At 47.0% G+C, this 20,257-nt stretch overlaps 1 protein-coding gene across 1 annotated transcript in view; it reads left to right on the top strand.

The window, feature by feature from the left end:
* The window catches only part of LOC147706808 (calpain-1 catalytic subunit-like), a 601,296-nt gene that overhangs the window by 149,182 nt on the left and 431,857 nt on the right, over nt 1-20,257 (top strand). The window contains exons 5-8 of the mRNA XM_086925586.1: nt 12,615-12,783; nt 15,891-15,974; nt 19,039-19,124; nt 19,481-19,555. Coding sequence (XP_086781712.1) covers nt 12,615-12,783; nt 15,891-15,974; nt 19,039-19,124; nt 19,481-19,555 — 414 coding nt within the window. The remainder of the gene's footprint in view (nt 1-12,614; nt 12,784-15,890; nt 15,975-19,038; nt 19,125-19,480; nt 19,556-20,257) is intronic.

Below are 20,257 nucleotides of genomic sequence, written 5' to 3'. Positions count from 1 at the left end.
CGAGTGATCCAAGCCTGGATCGAAGATGGATGACATCTGAAAGCAGAGGGGACCAAGTTCGTGACCACTAGCCAGTAGTCAGATGGCACCAGGAGGGCACCGGATGGTAGTCACCTCGGCCAGGTGGGTGGGCGACGCTGGGCTCTGCAGTCTTACGGACCAGGAGGCGTTGTCGGCGACCAGGATGGAGGTGCGAGCTGTCCCACGATGGATGAAGCTGTCGACGTCGCTGGACCCAGGATTTGGGCAACAAGTCTTGGCAAATTCAAGCCCACGCGGTGGACCTAAAATGGCGTCTGGTGTGGACCAGGAGGGTCCGGGGTGCTCCTCTTTTGGAAGGGAGCAAGGGCCAGTCTGGAGCAACCAGACCAGCAGTGGTGATGTCGTCGGGCGTCGTTAGGAAGGCCACAAGCCAGCGGGCTAGTAGCCAAACAACGCGGTGAGCAGCAAAAAGCAGAAGGGCCCCACGCAGATCGTGGAGATGCTGGGAGGCTGGACTTGGGTGCTGGAGCTGCTCAGGGTCGGGGCTTCTCGGACCCCAAAGCACTCACCAGACGATCCCTCGGCGGTCGTGCTGGATAGAAGTCGTGCAGTTCTCATGATGGCCGGTCCCTCGAGGTCTCGTCGCACCTACGGTTCTCAGCTTAGCTGTAGAGGTAGGTAGAGGTCAGAGGTGCCAGGGAAGCCGGGTCTCGTCGTGCTGGTCGGTCGGATTCCTGAGGAAGGACGTGCAGCAAACCGCAGAGTTCTTAGATGGTGCCTGCGGGTGCAGGGTGACTACTCCTTAGCCACAAGGGAGAAATCTTGAGAAGAAGTCGAGAGTTCCTTTCGTAGAAAGTAGTTTCTTGATTCAAAGATGATCTAATTTGGAAGGGTCCCTGCTCCTGCCTTTATCCTAAAGAAAGGGGTGGGTACGCGACTAGGTCCTGCCCTAGGGGTGGGACCAGGAAGGGGGGTGGTTACACCCCTCTCCCATGCCGGACTTTCCCCAGGCCAGGGGCTGGTGTGCCCCTGGAACTGGTTCTAGCCGGCGGATGCGCAGTGAGCACCACTCTGCAGTCACCTTCCTGTAAAACCCTGCCTACCCAGGATACACAAAACCCTGTCTGGGATGGTGCTAGCACCGCCCCTGACAGGAAACCCTTTGTCCAAGCTCTCCTCGCTGGAAGGACTCCCAGCAGCAGGAGGTCAGACTTGTGTCTGTGGTGGCAGCATCCATTTTGTGGAGCTGAGGCTTCAGTTAACTTTAACCGGGGTTCACAGTTACATACATGTCGTGTCCCTCTAGAAGGGTGGAATGCTAACCCCGTCGCCAGAATTGGCGAGGAGTTAGTATTCCAATTCGTATGACACCTTACTCGACATGTTTTGATAAAGCCATACCAAAGATAGCATTTAACCGCGAGGATTATAATGCACTTAAGAGTATATGGTATGCGTTATCATGGAACAGCTATTAGGACTTGGTTCCGCAAGCTGCAAACGGGCTCAGATCATGCCAGAGCACCATTTCACACGATTCCAAGCACTCTGCCTTCAGGATTGTCAAGGCCTGCCATAGGAGTGACTGATAGGAATCTGTGTGTCCATTTTTAGGGTTAGATATAGGTATACTATATCTAAAGCAAGGGGTGATTACACCACCTTGCCCCAGCTGTCGTGCAGCCAGTTGTGTCAGATTTAGATGGCCATCCAGGGGTGGCATAATACATGCTTCAGCCCCTGGTAGGCCCTGGGTACACCTATGCCCTGAGTTACAGGGTCTGATAAGGTGGCCCAGTCCCAATTGGATAATGCACCTAAGGAACACATGTCAATTTAGTGAGAGAACAGCTAGGCTGTGGGTCTGATTAGCAGGCCCACAGCCAGAGAAAGTCATAAACCAGTGAAACAAAAGCAAAAAATCTGGGTGATCATAGGATTGCAGACCCTACTCTCCTACATGACCCCCCCCCCCCCCCAAACGTTGGGACAATAAATTAACCTTGACCAGGTGAGTCTTCTTGCTCTAAGTGGAAATACCTGGAGAGCCCATCTGCATTGCCATGATCAGTGCCAGGTCTATGCTCCACTGTAAAGTCCATCCCCTGTAGGGAAATGGACCACCTAAGCAGTTTGGGGTTTTCACCCTTCATCTGATTTAGCCACAAGAGGGGCTTATGGTCGGTCTGAATCTTGAAATGAGTGCCAAACAAGTATGGCCTCAGTTTCTTCAGGGCCCAAACCACAGCAAAGGCCTCCCTCTCATAGCTGACCAATTTTTCTCTCTGGGGGTCAGCCTTCTGCTTATGAAAGCAATGGGCTGGTCTTGACCATCAAAATTCAGTTGAGATAGAACAGCTCCCACACCCAACTCAGAAGCATCTGTTTGGACAATGAATGGTTTGGAGTAGTCTGGACTCTTGAGGATAGGTGCTGTGCACATGGCCTGCTTTAGGTCATCGAATGCTTTTTGACAGCCTGCTGTCCACTGAACCTTTTTTGGCATTTTTTTACTTGTCAGTTTATTAAGTGGAGTCACAATTGATCCATAATTCCTGACAAACTTTCTGTAGTAACCAGTCAGGCCCAAGAAAGCTCGAACCTGAGTCTGGGAGGTTGGAGGAGCCCAGTCCCTGATTGACTGTATTTTGCTCTCCAGTGGCTGAACTTGACCTCCAACTACAAGGTGGCCCAAGTATACAACCTGTGTCTGCCCTATCTGGCACTTTGTGGCCTTGATAGTGAGACCTGCTACTTGCAGTGCCTCTAACACTTTCCTCAGGTGGACCAGGTGATCCTCCCAGGTGGAGCTAAAGACAGCAATATCATCAAGATATGCTGCACAGAAGTCATCCAGCCCAGTGAGAACATGATTCACCAACTTTTGGAAGGTGGCAGGTGCATTTTTCAAACCAAAGGGCATTACCACAAATTGATAATGCCCACCAGGGGTAGAAAATGCTGTCTTGGGCTTGGCATCCTCAGCTAACCTGATTTGCCAATACTCAGCTGTCAGGTCAAATGTACTTAAGTAGTTGGCAGAAGCCAATCTATCTATAAGCTCATCTGCCCTTGGTATTGGGTGGGCATCAGTCTTAGTGACTGCATTGAGACCTCTGTAGTCTACGCAAAACCTCATCTCTCTCTTACCACCCTGGGTGTGAGGCTTTGGCACTAGAACTACTGGACTAGCCCAAGGGCTATCTGAGGGTTCAATGACTCCCAACTCCAACATTTTCTGCACTTCTGTTTTGATGCAGTCTCTAACATGATCAGGCTGCCTGTGGATTTTACTCTTGACTGGCAACCTCATGGGTACACCAATTGGTTTGACTGGGTGTTAGAGAGAACATATGTCTGAAGGATTGAAGAACTTGTTTGCAATCCTTCTGTTGATGTTCAGAGAGGCTGCCACAAAAGACAACACCATCTACTGATCCATCATCAGGATTCTGAGTGAGCAGGTCTGGGAGAGGGTCACTCTCTTCCTCCTGTCCCTCATCTATGGCCATGAGCAAGCTCATGTCCTTCCTGTCGACATATGCTTTGAGCCTGTTAACATGGAGCACCCTGTGGGGGCTCCTGGGAGTCCCAAGGTCCACCAGGAAGGTGACCGCTCCCTTTTGCTCAAGAATTGTGTGGGGCCCAGACCATTTGTCTTTGAGTGCTGCTGGGGCCACTGGCTCCAACACCCACACCTTCTGTCCAGGCTGATGCACAGTCAGGACAGCCTTTTGGTCATGCCAAGCTTTTTGGAGTTCTTGGCTGGCCTTAAGGTTTTCAGATGCCTTCTCCATATACTCAGCCATCCTGGAGCGGAGAGCAAGTACATAGTCCACTATGTTGGTTGCAGGCTTTTTGAGAGGTCTCTCCCATCCTTCCTTCACCAAACACAGGGGTCCTCTTACAGGATGCCCATACAAAAGTTCAAAAGGGCTGTAGCCAACCCCCTTTTGTGGGACCTCTCTGTAAGCAAACAGAAGGCAGGGTATCAGGACATCCCATCTACGCCTGAGCTTTTCAGGTAGTCCATGAATCATCCCTTTTAGGGTCCTGTTGAACCTTTCAACAAGCCCATTGCATTGTGGATGATAGGGTGTAGTGAACTTGTAGTTGACACCATATTCCTTCCACATAGCAGTTAAGGAGCTTGACATGAAGTTTGCACCTCTGTCAGAGACAACCTCCTTAGGGAAGCCCACTCTGGAGAACACTCCAACTAGGGCTCTTGCCACAACAGGTGCTGTAGTGGCCCTAAGGGGAATAGCTTCAGGATACCTGGTGGCATGATCCACTACCACCAGTATAAACTTGTGCCCTGATGCTGTCTGGGGTTCCATTGGACCAACAATGTCAATCCCCACTCTTTCAAAGGGCACCCCCAACACAGGCATTAGTATAAGGGGGGCCTTTGTTGTGCCACCTGACGTACCACTGGCTTGGCAAGTGACACAGGAGCGACAAAACTCCTTGGTATCCTCATTCATGTGAGGCCAGTGACAGTGTGAGACAAGTCTGTCCCAAGTCTTTGTCTGGCCTAAGTGTCCTGCTAAGGGAATCTCATGGGCCAAGGTAAGAAGGAAGCCTCTCTGAGACAAGGGGATAACCAGCCTCCTGGCCATGCCAGGCTTGGGGTCTCTTGCCTCAGTGTACAGGAGTCCATCATCCCAGTATACCTTGTGGGTACCTGTGGCGTTCCCAGCAGCCTCATCAGCAGCCTGCTGTCTGAGGGGTTCAAGGGAAGGGCAGTCTAATTGTTCCTTCCCCAGGTCTTCTCTTGAGGGTCCCCCTGAGCCCAGAAACTCAACTTGATCAAGTTCAAATTCTTTAGGCTCAGTTTCCCTCAATTCCTGTAGGTCAGCCTCCTCTGAGACCTGATCCTCAACCTGGGGCAAGGGGGAAGGCAATGCCTTAACCCTACTGCTCTTCTTCTTGGAAGGTGTCTGGTCCATTGTTCCAGCATCCAGCACCTGTTCAGTGGGGCATTTTCTGGCCTGTGACCTAGTCACAGCAAGCACATGTGCTGGCAAGCCTAACATCTCCATGTGAGTCCTCTGCTCCACTTCTGACCATTGTGATGACTCCAAATCATTGCCCAACAAACAATCCACTGGGAGGTCTGAACTAACTACAACCTTCTTTTGGCCATTTACCCCTCCCTAGGAGAAAGCAACAATTGCCATACTATGACTGGTAGTGACATTGCTTGCATTGGTCACCAGGAAATCTGTACCTGGCATGATCTGTCCAGGGTCCACAAAGTTAGGTGTCACCATTGTGACACTGGCACAAGTGTCCCTATAGGCCTGAGCCATTTTTCCGTTGATTAAAGGTGTCTGCCTGTATTTGCCCAAAGTATTGGGACTGACATCAGGGGATGTATCCATATCCCCTGTACAGACAAGGACAGCCTGAGTGAGTGTGCCAACTAAGTTGTCATACCCCTCAGAACCCAAGGTTAACCCAACTAAACCCTTGGGAGGTGCACTACTACTGCTGGCTGTACTAGGGGGCACAGGTGCCTTAGGGGCTGCAGTAGCAGGAGTCTGCCCTCCTTTCTTGGTGCACTCACTAAACCAGTGAGTTTTACTTTTACAGTATTGGCACCACCTTTTTGACTGGCCTTCGTGATTCTTCTTTTTCTGGGAAGCCTGGCCCCCACCCTCTTTGGGTTGTTGGGGACCTGTCGAAGACTTCTGGTCATTTTGTTCACCCTTAGAATCTTTACCCTTCTGGTCTGCTTTCTTCTGACCACCCTGGTTCTGGCCCTGGTTCTGCTTAACTCTTGTTCTGACCCATCTGTCTGCCTTCTTTCCCAATTCTTGGGGAGAGGTCAGATCTGAGTCAACAAGATGCTGATGCAACAACTGGTTCTGACAATTGTTTAAAATCTGTTCCCTCATGATCAGATTATACAATCCTGTGTAATCAGTAACCTTACTGCCCAGCAACCAGCCCTCCAAAGCCTTAGTGGCACAATCTACAAAGTCAGACCAATCCTGAGACTGAGTTTTCTGGGTATCCCTGAACAGCAACCTGTACTGCTCAGTGGTTAGGCCAAACCCATCAATCAGTGTACTCTTCAGGACTTGGTAATTGTTAGCATCCTCAGCTCTAGTAGTGAGGAGCTTATCTCTACCTTTACCTTCAAAGGAGAGCCACAAGATAGTTGCCCACTGACTCTGGGGGACACACTGTACAGTGCAGGCCCTCTTCAAAGCAGTAATCCATTTGTGGATATCATCCCCTTGTTTAAAGGGGGGCACTATCTTACTCAGGTGTCTAGTATCTAAACTCCTGTTTTCCCTTGGGGGAATGCTACCACCAGTGAGATCTAACCCACTTAACTTTTGCTCTCTAGCAAAGGCAAGTCTCTCTTTGGCCAGGGCCAGTTCTTCCCTTTCAATCCTCAGATTGACTTCCCTTACTTTGGCTTCATACATTCTCCTCTGAGGGGATGTCATCCCTCTTTGAGAAGAGCCCTGAGAGCCATTGGTTCAAATGGATCTGTTAGAGCCTCTGGATAGAGACCTAACTCGTCCATTCCCAATGTTAAGCTGGCCTGAGAGGGGCCCCAGGGGTCTCCTAGTACCATTCTCATGCCTGCTTAAGTTGTCCCTAGTTAGCTGGCTAACTACTTCTGGACCTTTGTCTGCCTCGCCCTCAGATGGCTCTAGATCCTCATCCTCCTCTTCACCTTCTGCAGAGAGATGGATAAGGTCAGGGTCACCTGTGGTTCCCTCTAGGGGGGGCATATTCCCATCTGGATGAGAAGGATCTGTGTTACCAGCCCTCCTAGCATCATAAGTTTCTAAGAGACCAATCAGAAAAGGAATGGTAGGGCTTGAACCCTGTTTTAGCTTCCTGGAGGTACACACTTGTCTCATCTCCTGGAAGCTAAGTGCTGCATATCTGGACATGACCTGTGGAGGGTCAACTGACACAAGAGGAGACTCAGAGTTTCCTCCTTTGTCTGACATGCTGCTTTTCTAGTGTGGTGTAAGTGATGCACCTACCTACACTATATGTTTGCCTACTGATCCCTTGCTAAGAGTTGTAGCCAAGGTGTGCTAAGCCTTGAGGAGCTACAACAGCTGGTTCAGTAGAACTCAGAGTATTCTAAGCTACGTTATATGTACCTGGAGTACTTATGTGATCTTTCACAAGATATTCTTAGGATACGTGTGGTAAAACAACAGCAAGCTCAAATCCCAACCGCTGCTCACCAATGTGAGAAGTTGGCCTGATATATAATGTTCACTATTCTAGTGAGCACTTTGTATCAGTCCAAACAACCTTTATGGTGATTGGTTGTAAGTTAACCTTATAGACCACCTATCCTAGTAGCGTGGATACGAGCAGTCTTCGGGCTAAACTCTAGAGGGCGTGTTAAGCCAGCTGTTATACCATCACATATACCCCTTGAACACCAAGTGAAAGGACACCACACAAGTGTTATGAAAATAAACAGTGTATTTATTTAGATCACAACAGCCCTGTACTCTTTATGAGGACAGGGTACTAAGCACACAACAAAACTCTTATGAAAATACTTTAAGTTGCACAATTTACACAAATGCCCGAGGGGCACGAAAAACCATATACTCTGAAAGTGGAATGCGAAATTACTAGTAGGTAAGTACTGTACTAATAGGCTTTGGAATCGCTAGGACTATGTTACTGAACCTTCAGATTACTAGTAGGAGGCCTAGGGGACTCGGGTGCAGAGTGTGCACTCTCACGCGGGATGCGGGACAAAGTCTATGGGAGCTAGTAAAGACAAAGTTAGTGTTCTCGGGCGAACCCGATAAGGTAGATCGAAAACGACAGTGGATCCTGACCCTTGGATAGTGAGGCTATGCTGGGGCACCGAAATGCCGAAGTTACCTAGCCCAGGGGCTGCAGCTGCATAGGTCTCAAAAGATGTCGGGAATCCTCGTAGACGAACCAGGAGCCTGAAGAAAGAAGTTGCTGGCAGGCGACCAGTGAAGATTGTTCGAGTGATCCAAGCATGGATCGAAGATGGATGACACCTGAAAGCAGAGGGGACCAAGTTCGTGACCACTAGCCAGTAGTCAGATGGCACCAGGAGGGCACCGGATGGTAGTCACCTCGGCCAGGTGGGTGGGCGACGCTGGGCTCTGCAGTCTCACGGACCAGGAGGCGTTGTCGGCGACCAGGATGGAGGTGCGAGCTGTCCCACGATGGATGAAGCTGTCGACGTCGCTGGACCCAGGATTAGGGCAACAAGTCTTGGCAAATTCAAGCCCACGCGAAGGACCTAAAATGGCGTCTGGTGTGGACCAGGAGGGTCCGGGGTGCTCCTCTTTTGGAAGGGAGCAAGGGCCAGTCTGGAGCAACCAGACCAGCAGTGGTGATGTCGTCGGGCGTCGTTAGGAAGGCCACAAGCCAGCGGGCTAGTAGCCAAACAACGCGGTGAGCAGCAAAAAGCAGAAGGGCCCCACGCAGATCGTGGAGATGCTGGAAGCTGGACTTCGGTGCTGGAGCTGCTCAGGGTCGGGGCTTCTCGGACCCCGAAGCACTCACCAGAGGATCCCTCGGCAGTCGTGCTGGATAGAAGTCGTGCAGTTCTGATGATGGCCGGTCCCTCGAGGTCTCGTCGCACCTACGGTTCTCAGCTTAGCTGTAGAGGTAGGTAGGGGTCAGAGGTGCCAGGGAAGCCGGGTCTCGTCGTGCTGGTCGGTCGGATTCCTGAGGAAGGACGTGCAGCAAACCGCAGAGTTCTTAGATGGTGCCTGCGGGTGCAGGGTGACTACTCCTTAGCCACAAGGGAGAAATCTTGAGAAGAAGTCGAGAGTTCCTTTCGTAGAAAGTAGTTTCTTGATTCAAAGATAATCTAATTTGGAAGGGTCCCCGCTCCTGCCTTTATCCTAAAGAAAGGGGTGGGTACGCGACTAGGTCCTGCCCTATGGGTGGGACCAGGAAGGGGGGTGGTTACACCCCTCTCCCATGCCGGACTTTCCCCAGGCCAGGGGCTGGTGTGCCCCTGGAACTGGTTCTAGCCGGCGGATGCGTAGTGAGCACCGGGGTGCCACTCTGCAGTCACCTTCCTGTAAAGCCCTGCCTACCCAGGATACACAAAACCCTGTCTGGGATGGTGCTAGCACCGCCCCTGACAGGAAACCCTTTGTCCAAGCTCTCCTCGCTGGAAGGACTCCCAGCAGCAGGAGGTCAGACTTGTGTCTGTGGTGGCAGCATCCATTTTGTGGAGCTGAGGCTTCAGTTAACTTTAACCGGGGTTCACAGTTACATACATGTCGTGTCCCTCTAGAAGGGTGGAATGCTAACCCCGTCGCCAGAATTGGCGAGGGGTTAGTATTCCAATTTGTATGACACCTTACTCGACATGTTTTGATAAAGCCATACCAAAGATAGCATTTAACCGCGAGGATTATAATGCACTTAAGAGTATATGGTATGCGTTATCATGGAACAGCTATTAGGACTTGGTTCCGCAAGCTGCAAACGGGCTCAGCTCATGCCAGAGCACCATTTCACACGATTCCAAGCACTCTGCCTTCAGGATTGTCAAGGCCTGCCATAGGAGTGACTGATAGGAATCTGTGTGTCCATTTTTAGGGTAGATATAGGTATACTATATCTAAAGCAAGGGGTGATTACACCACCTTGCCCCAGCTGTCGTGCAGCCAGTTGTGTCAGATTTAGATGGCCAACCAGGGGCGGCATAATACATGCTTCAGCCCCTGGTAGGCCCTGGGTACACCTATGCCCTGAGTTACAGGGTCTGATAAGGTGGCCCAGTCCCAATTGGATAATGCACCTAAGGTACACATGTCAATTTAGTGAGAGAACAGCTAGGCCGAGGGTCTGATTCGCAGGCCCACAGCCAGAGAAAGTCATAAACCAGTGAAACAAAAGCAAAAAATCTGGGCGATCATAGGATTGCAGACCCTACTCTCCTACACATGGCATTTGATTAAAATGCATTGTGAGGTCAGTAATGGGGTAATTTAAAGTTTTTCAGGTGGGTATGAGTTTCAGATGTAAAATTTGAAAGTTCGGGTGTGTTGTGGGGTAGAATATGAAAATTGGGGTGTGCATTTGGGGTAAAATATGAAAATTGGGGTGTGCATTTGGGTCAAATTTAATTTTTGGGTGTGTTATGGGGGCTCAAAAGGGAATTCCAGGGTTCACGGTTGGGTTTGGGGTGCAAAGGTTAGTTTTGGGTTGCACTCACTGAAGTGGGAATAGTGATATTAATGTCTCCGCTATGCAACACCTACTCTACTGTTGCAATGTGCCTAGTATTAGTATGCATTGGAATGGAATGCAATGTTATGGCATGCTTCGCAACCACATATGTGCCTTTGGCACATGGGTGGTGTGCTGTGCATGGGCACACAGCAGTTGAGAAGTGCTGGGGCGCCTGGACAGCTGTGAGGTGGTAAATGCTAGAAAGAACACTGGATGGAGTGTGGGTGGGTTTAGTAAAAATTTCAATAATGAAAGTCTTACCTCAAAGCCTGGTCCTGTGTCTTTGTTGCTCCTTCTCTCCTGCGTCTGCTTCCAGGAACAAGTAGGCAGGCAGGCTCCCTCCCCTGAGCCAATCACGATGCTGCGATGCAGCAGTGGGATTGGTAATTGGCAACGGGACAAGGCATGCAGCCAGGGGATGGAGGGGTGGGCATGTTCTGGAAGCAGGAGCAATGTAGCCTGCATTACTTACAGGGAAGTGTGCAAGTGTGGGGCGATCATACAGTAATTGCGCACTTGAGTGGGCATGCCAATCTGCCCATGCCTTGCACTATGCTTGCAGCAGTCCTACACACCCTCCCACCCGCAGGGGAAACATAGCACGGTTACATCAGTAAGTTTTCATCATGTGATGATTGTTCCTCTTCTGCACTGTTTGAAAGCAGTAGGGCAACACTCTTCCACCATAGCAGATGAGCCCTCACTGGGGGTGCGTTATCTACATGTGCTAGACCTGAGAAACTCGACCCCCCGGCGCCTGCGATATGCGTCCCACCTTCTCCTTACCTGAACATTGACACCATAGCGCAATTCGCTGCACTCTCTCCAAATCTGTGACTCAGCCAGCAGAAGCCTAGCCTGGAGGGAGTTCAGAAGCCTGGGTACAGCAGTCGACGCCAAGTCCGCTGGTGAACCTCCCGATGCAGTTGATGCAGCAGGGCCCCCTTAGGCATGAAGTGGAGCTCAGGGGCCTCACCCTCCACAGCGTCCAGCCAGCCCAACATCATCCGGCCTGTGATGCAGAGTGGCGGCACCCACCATTTTTAATCCCAACCGTGCACCTCGGTGTAGTGGTGGATCGTAGTATGCGATGCAGACCTCCCTACGTTGGGGTGCAGGAGCGCCTCTACTATTAACAGCTCCAAGGTGTGCTCACACAGGTCCGCGATGTGTCTCCACGCAACCTGCCAGACTTCACCACCAGGTACGGGCGATCGTTGCGCCTCAATGTCTACCGCCATGGCTCATCGACTCCACAGCTCCACCGCATCCCACTCTTGGCTCCAGACGCAGGTCCAGCGAGGCATCCAGGCTCCAGATGCAGGTCCAGGGAGACATCCAGGCTCCAGGGGCAGGTCCAGCGAGGCCTCCAGGCTCCAGACGCAGGTCCAGCGAGGCATCCAGGCTCCAGACGCAGGCCCAGCAAGGCATCCAGGCTCCAGGCGCAGGTCCAGTGAGGCATCAAGGCTCTCCTCCTGGTCATCCTGAATGTTGGGTGGATTGCAGGGGTTGTTGAGTTGTACTGCACTCGGCTGCTCCATTCTGCATTTTATTGGTTTTTATGCCTATTTTATAATGGAGGTTGACTGATAAGGCTATTTTTTGCATTAAAGACAAAAAAACCTCAGGTTTGGCTGACTAGCGTGAGTTTTTTTGCCGCTAATGGGCCTTTCGGTAGTTATCCCCCGCTAACGCCGGATTTCCTATTGCCATCACGCTGATATTAGCAGCAGTTTTTACTGCCTTTCCCTGATACTATCGCCATGTAGCGACAGCTTGGCAATACACCACTAAAATGGTGAAAGACCAAAACACTGTATGAGTTTTCTTTATGTGTCAAGCTTGAAAATGTTTTGTTGAGACTTCAGCTTCTCACACTTATAGTCATTAGTTACTTTTCATACTTTTCATGCATTTCTCCCTTCCAAGGCTTTAATATGTTTTAAGACTTTTTATTGTATTTTTTGTAGTTTCTATCATAGGCTGTAAATGTGTTTTTATGGCTTTTATGGATTTATAGTTTTTGCATAATTTTTCTTCAGTTTCACACACTCATATTCTGTTTCTAACACTGAAAGTCAATGAATACACTTTTATTCGTTTCATGTACTTCCGGGCTTTGACTATGTCTTTAGTTTCTCACATTCAGGCAGTTTCTTATACTCTTATACTGTGAATATGATTTGTTGAATTTTTGCGTATTTACAGACTTTAAGATGGTTGAGTTTCACATCATATCTGTGGAGTATGTTTTAATGTGTTTGTTATACCCATTTACTGTGAGTATGTTTGCTGCCGTACCCTTAAAAGTAACCAAAGATACTGGCATAAGTAGCCATCTAAACGGCCTACACTTCTGTTTCATTCACTGTTTTCTTCCAACCCCTCTCCTACAGGCTGAATGGCTCCTATGAAGGCCTGTCTGGAGGTTATAACAGCGAGAGCTTTGTGGATTTCACTGGAGGCATAGCAGAGACGTACGACCTGACAGAGGCACCCGTGGACCTGTACGGAATCATCCAGAGAGCGATTGCACGAGGCTCGTTACTCGGCTGCTTCATTGAGGTAAGGAACTTTTCATTAGCTAGAGCAAACACTCTAGATTATTCATCTGTCACATGCGGGAAACAACCATTACCATGTGATCATTGCATCGCGGGTATTACAACGCAAGACGTTACACAGGCCTACTTGTTTCAAAGAGCTTTGTTTGAATTAAGAGCCTTAGTGATATGTAACCTGCACCTTGGGTATCACCTTGAATGTTATTGACAACAAACTGGAGTATTTATTGCTGGGAAAGAACGGTATAGAGACAAAATATCGACTCCAAAATATCGACTGGACATAATATCGAGTTTTAAATATAGACTGGACAAAATATCGACTGGACATAATATCGACTACAAAAATATAGTTTTTCAGGTAAGTGAAGTAATATCGACTGTATAAAATATAGTTAGCAAAAATATCGATTTTTTAATAATATATAATATTTTATAGTGTATTTTTATGTAATAATATGTGTGAATAGTGTGTATTAATGTTATAAAATATTTTATTACATGAATTTTGTTTTGTTAATAATTGCATAATGTAATTCTGTAGCGGGTTGTGGGTTTATAGGGGAATAGGGTGGGAAGTAATTTAATAATAATTAATTAATTATTATATGTGTGTTAATATTTTGAATTAATAATTAATTGATAATTAATTAATATTAATTAGTTAATTAATTAATATAATTTTGAATACATTTTGTATTAGTAAATAATTGTTAATTAATTAATTGTAATTAGTTAATTACATTAATTAGAGTACATTTTTAATATATATAATTTTGTGTTATTTTTAAGTAATTAATTTTGAAAAAATATTAATTATTAAAATAATTACACCTAATGTTCTAATATATTTATTTTATTGTTATTGTTAATTAATAATTAATTGGTAATTAAATAATATTGATAAATTTTGGGTAAAGGAGCATTTTTAGGGTTCAGGGTCAGTTTTCAGTTCATGGGTAAAGGGGTATTTTTAGGGTTCAGGGTCAGTTTTCAGTTCATGGGTAAAGGGGTATTTTTAGGGTTCAGGGTCAGTTTTCAGTTCATGGGTAAAGGGGTATTTTTAGGGTTCAGGGTCAGTTTTCAGTTCATGGGTAAAGGGGTATTTTTAGGGTTCAGGGTCAGTTTTCAGTTCATGGGTAAAGGGGTATTTTTAGGGTTCAGGGTCAGTTTTCAGTTCATGGGTAAAGGGGTATTTTTAGGGTTCAGGGTCAGTTTTCAGTTTTTGGGTAAAGGGGTATTTTTAGGGTTCAGGGTCAGTTTTCAGTTTTTGGGTAAAGGGGCATTTTTAGGGTTCAGGGTCAGTTTTCGGGTAAAGGGGTATTTTTAGGGTTCAGGGTCAGTTTTGGGTTTTTGGGTAAAGGGGTATTTTTAGGGTTCAGGGTCAGTTTTGGGTTTTTGGGTAAAGGGGTATTTTTAGGGTTCAGGGTCAACAAATAAGATTTTAAAAAATTATTTTTATTATTTTCATTTATTATTTAATTATTATAATTTAATTTAAGTCGTTTTAAGTATATTTTATTAATTAAAATTTAATATTATTTTAATTTAACACTGTTTTTAATAAAGTCGATATTTTTTACATCTATATTTTTGTTAACGATATTTTGTACTCGATATTTTTGTACTTACCTGTTTGTAGATACAAACTCGATATTTTGACTGTCGATATTTTGTCCACGATATTTTGGCAAGTCGATATTTTGTCAGTCGATATTATTTCAGTGATCCGAAAGAACAATATCTTTCTCGAAGCGGATATGCCTTGCATAGTGGTAGCTGGGAACATGTATTTGAGGGTGGTGGAATCGCCCCACAAGGAGTTGATGTCACTATGACCCATTCTGGTTCATCCCATTGAACTCATATCAGCCACATCGCAAAGGTGCAGATTAAGTTCATATTATTATAATTAACTGTGTAACACGTTAGAACTTAGGTCACTGTTAAGAGGGTTGTCAAAGAGATGGAGTTTAGGTAAAGTATATTTTAAACTTCAAGTATTGGGCTCAGGATAGTGGCCTTTTTCCTTTTATCGAAGCAACAGTAGTTTGAAGCAATGGTATGTGGAATGTAATGACCTGCAATCAGGCTCTTTACTCTCACCGATGCAAAAGTAAATTTAGCTGCACTTCTGCACCTTCTCTGCGAACCTTTTGCAAGTGCACCTTGTTGCGTGTATTTAGACATGCTCTGGTGATTGACTCTTCTTTCTGCTTGAGCACCAAGGTTAATTGGCCACATCACATACTGGTTCAGTGTATTCTCATGTTGAAGCGGGGAGGCATCCCCCTGCATGGCGCCTTCAGAGCTCTCAGAGAGACCTAACCCACAGTCTCATTACGATGTTGGGTGTGTGCAGTGTGACTGGTGTCCAGGATGGGGTCATCCATAGTAGGTGTTGGCTCTTCTAGTGGTTCCTCAGGTAGCCTTCCATTGAGATCTATTAAGATCACATACATCGATTGAGATCTTCCTTAGGCTTTGGCAGAACTAAAGATGTTGATATTGATTTATCAGTCATTGGGCAGGACCATGATCATGAATGGAATCAGATATTTCCTTTCAAAGCTTTGGTTTTGTTGTCAGTCATTCTAGGGGTAGGAACCAGTTGTGCGACAAGGGTCCTCTAATGGAGTGAGTAGAGTCAGCAGGATGATCACAACAAAAATGTCAAAACTGAGCGCAGGTGAGTTTAGTGTCTGTTCATGTATGGCTGAGGCTGGAAAAAAAGGCCATAGTGGGAGTCAGTTGCAGGCGAATGGAAGACAAGCCAAAACATGTGAGTGATGTTTTTAGCAGTGAATAGTGATTTTTAAGCCATGTTCCCGTCAAGAGAAACTAACATCCAGCCATAAATCAGCTGAGACGCAGGCCTGCATGCAGGGGTTGAAAGCAGCTGGTGGTGTCAGTGTGCAGTAGTGGATAGTAGATGGTGGTGCCTTCCTACAATGGCGTGTTTTTGCCTGCATGCAGAAGCGGATATTGGATTGAAGTGTCTGCCTGTATGGGGAGCTGGTTTCTGCAGAATATCACTAGAATGCACCAGATGTGGATGTGTAATTGTTGTGCTCATATTTGCCGCTCTTCCCTTCCATTGTCTTTTAGACATTCAGTTCCTCTGACACGGAAAAGGAAACGGACACGAAGTTGGTGAAGGGCCACACTTACTCAATCACTGCTCTCAAAGAGGTGAGTGTCTTATCATAACATGATGCTAATGTAACTGGTGTGCTGCAGATCACTGGTTAAATGTCATATTTGTAGCATGTGTCGGCTGCAGATACACATGCTATGCATACTACTTCCGCCTAGTGTTGAGCCTGGACTCTGCAAGTTGTTTTTCCTCATGGAAGTTTTATGATCGGCGCCATTTGTCGTCTATCCTCCGCCTCGAGGCATTGAGCATGTTCAGCAGCTCCTTTGTTAGAAAGTTTTTTTCCGCCACTGGGTTCGGACAGACTGCATCAGAGGAAGCAGCCTACAGTAAAGAAAGATGAAGGGGGACATCCAGTGAAGTTCATCCAACAGATTCGAGATGCTGAGAGGTGAGTACCCAGCAGGTGACACATACCAGTCGAGAATGCCCGCTCCAGGTGATGGAGATGAAGGAAGACCTTTGTCGATAGTACCCTTGGTGCGGGGCCATGTACGCATACTCCGACACTTACGAGGTGTCTAATCTGTATCCCCAGAGCTCAAAGAAACAAGTGAGCAGTCAGCTCATTATTTAAAAACAAAATGACACACTTGACCCGAAGGGATCGTCATTTGGCACACACCATGGAGCAGGCAGCTGAGGCAGAGTTCTCACATGATAGCGAGAAAGATATCGAGGTCGATGCACCAACAGGAGGCCCGGTACATGTTGAGGGGCCCACATCGATGATTCCTGTGTTGTGACTGAGGACCAAAGCGAACCCACGTACCGTGAGTACTGTTGTCTGACAATGTGCAAAGACGATCTTGCACACACCTCCTCTACAAAACAACAGCCCTTTGACTCAGGTTGACACCGCAAGCATATCTCGGACCTGAGAAGAGACGAGAACGTTCTCGAGCCCACCTGGGCGACAAGGCCACCTTACAGGGATAGCAACACATCGGCACCAAAACCTAAGTTTGCACTGACAAGCACAATGGCACCAAAAGCTACCAAGTAGACTTTAACCACACATAAAGCATCGGATCTAAAGAAACTCTAGGGAACAAACCTCATGGAATGTGAATAGCCCTCACCTCCGAGCACAGACAAACACGATGGCCACACTTTGAGCCAGAAGATGAGCCATGCATCTAGGGTTACGAAGCCAACACAGTTTCTGAGGACACTCCAACACCTCCAAAGAAACAAAAGACACAACCTCATATGCCAACTGAAGAACAGGGCATAGCTTTTGAAGCACTGGAACAATTCATGTAGAAGAATTGCAAAGAGAGTGCTTATACACAAGCACAAGAGCAGGATTTGCACCTGCCTCCACCTAAGAAGGTGGCGCTATAACATAAGGCCACAAGCCCAATGACTTTCAGCCACCCTCTCCATATGAAGAGGAAGAGGAGGAGATCCCAGACACAGATACACAAGGGACACAAGACACCCATTACACCACAGAACAATGGGATGACTACAACGTGGTTCTCCCTGACCTAGACACGGAACCACCGGTACCATCAAAAGTAACACGACCGGATGACACCTCCTCCTATCAGAGTGTCATTCAGAGAGCTTCAGAGTACCGCAAGCTTCCAGTGCACACCACTGAGGAGCCAACTGATGTCTTAGTTGAGACACTATTGCACATATGAGAGCACCGTACAGTACCTGTCCATGATAGGATCTGTACATGACATCTTAAAAAACCCAGTCAAGTCCAGGGTCTTAACGTGTTGCTTTGAAAGGAAGTACAGACTGTCACACCCCTTAGTCTCCTTAGTTGTTACAACTGCAAGGAAAAGGGCAGCAGGACAGCCACATCCAGATAAAGAAAGCAAAAGGAGAGATGATGCATGCAACCGGTGGCGATTGGGCCATGTATTGGAAGATTGCCAACTTAGTGGGGCTACTCTCCCACCTTAACAGTGCAACCTGGAAAGAGACGCAGGAACTGATGCAACATCTCCCAGACAAATATAAAAAGAGAGGAGAAGACTTGGTAAATGAGGGAAGGCAAATATATAATGCCACAATTAAATGAGCACTATAGTTGCCGTTACCAAGGTAGGCAAACCACAATGCGTTCTACCACTGACAACACATCATATCAATGCCAAAAACAGCATTACCACCAGCAAAACCGTGGCTATTATAGAGGCGGATGCAAAAACAGAGGTGGCAGTACACCCAATAAGGGAGCCTCTACACCTAAACAGTGACTTTCCCACACTCTCCCTGATCACAAAACACCAGCCACCAAATATCCAGCCAAAAACAACACATATCAAATCCTTAGCATCTACATCTGCTGAAGGAAGAAGTAAAGACACTATTACTAAAAGGGGCCATAGAACCTGTCCCAAGTAAACATCTCAACAAGGGAGTCTACTCCATTTATTTTCTCATACCAAACTAAACTGTGAGTGTTTTGCGACCGCAAGTTGCTATTAGGAAGGGACGCCCTTGGCATGCCCCTTCCTAATAGAGAAATATAGTTTTTCTATTGGGTAGACCAATTTTGCAGTCGCAAACAGGTCATTTCCCGTTTGCAACCGAAAAAAATGGTCGAATATCTGACCCCTGGCCCTTTGAACAATATTTGACGCAAACACACCATCTCATGCCCAAAGCCACTGTGAAAGGGGTACTGCTTTACAGTCTATGCATAGCAAGTGTATCCGCAGCCAACACATGCTACAAATGAGCATCTATCCGTAGCGTGTAATGCTGCAAATTCACATGCACCCTCCTACTTCCCTAGCAGGAATTAGATGGGGACACATATACACACAAATACAGCATGTTCAACAGCAAAGCTAACTTAGCAGACTATATCCTCCCTTCTTATTTGGCAAGGAGAAAAAAGTTATCCAACAAAGGAGCCACTGAAGATGCGCAATGCCTTGAGGCGGGGAAGGGGAGAGGCGATGCACAAAGCTGAGCATAAAGCTTCCTCGAGGAAATACAATTTGCAAAGTCTAGGCCCAATACTAGATGGCAGGAATATGCAAAGCAAGTGAATCTGCAGCACTACCAGCTACAAATAGATGCTGACAGGGTAAGTAACATACTCCTTTCTGTTCCCTTGGCCTGCTATAGGTGAAATACAGAGGTCTCCCAGAAAAACTCATAAGGCTTCGGAACCCTTGGGGTCATGTGGAGTGGACAGGTGCCTGGAGTGACAAGTAAGTGGCAGTCTTACTGCATTTGTCCAAAATCATGGAATGAACGCTTCAGGGGAATCCTGCACCTACTGGGAAAATGGACAGTCCCCAGTCCCCCCTAGTGAAAGGAGCACAGCTGCTTTGAAGCTCATTTTGTCGCAGATCCCAGTCCCCATTGCAAACGGATGTGACAAGCTCACACTGCCCCAGTCCCTTCCGGTGTCAGATTGACGCTTCTGCGTTAGACTGACAATGTCATAGTCACACATTTTAGCAAAAAAATGGGATAGTTCTGCTGCTGTTATGGGGTGGGCAAAATGAAGTATGAACCTTTAAACGAGTGTCTGGTTTCTTACTACTTCTGCTCTCCGTCACAGATCATCTGAGTGGAATGATGTAGACCCCACCAAAAAAAAAGAACTTTACGTGAAGATGGAGGATGGGGAGTTCTGGTAAGAAAAGGCAGACAATTCATGAGTACCGTTAAAGCAGACACAACTCATTGGTCTCATTTACTGGTTATAAATTACCTTGTCCTTGTGCCACCCTCTTAATCCACACAGGTTGTTAATTTAACCATAGAAGTGGTTTGAGATTCCTTTCCTAGAGATGTTTCTGATATACTGAAAAGGAATTTGAAAATTATGTTTTCTTTCTTAAAACAAAGTAAAACAGGAGTGAAAGCTTAAGCAACTCCTTAATTAGTTTGTTCATTAGTCAAAAAAACATACTGATACATGCAAAACGTTCCTACACAACCCACCCTCCTCCACCCCCCAACCAAAAGGAGATGAGACTAACCTTACCCAGTCGAGTCTTTATTTTCTAAGTGAAAATATCTGGAGACCATCTGTGTTGGCATAGTTACTCCCAGGTATATGTTCCACAGAAAAGTCCATCCCCTGTAGGGAATTGGACCACCTCCAAAATTTGGGATTTTTACCCTTCATTTCTTTTAGCCATAAGAGAGGCTTATGGTCCGTCTGAACAATGAGTGAGTACTAAACAGGCATAGCCTCAACTTCTTCAGGCCCAGACCACAGCAAAGGCCTCCCTCTCAATAGCTGACCAACGCTTATAAAGCCAACCTTCTGCTTATAAAAGCTACTGGCTGGTCCTGGCCATCTGCATTAAGTTGTGATAGAACTGCACCT

The sequence above is a fragment of the Lissotriton vulgaris genome, chromosome 6 (genome assembly GCF_964263255.1).
Source record: "Lissotriton vulgaris chromosome 6, aLisVul1.2, whole genome shotgun sequence".
In the NCBI taxonomy this organism is placed as follows: Eukaryota; Metazoa; Chordata; class Amphibia; order Caudata; family Salamandridae; genus Lissotriton; species Lissotriton vulgaris.
The sequence above is the reverse complement of the archived record's forward strand: the minus strand, read 5'-3'. Positions and strand labels throughout refer to the sequence as shown.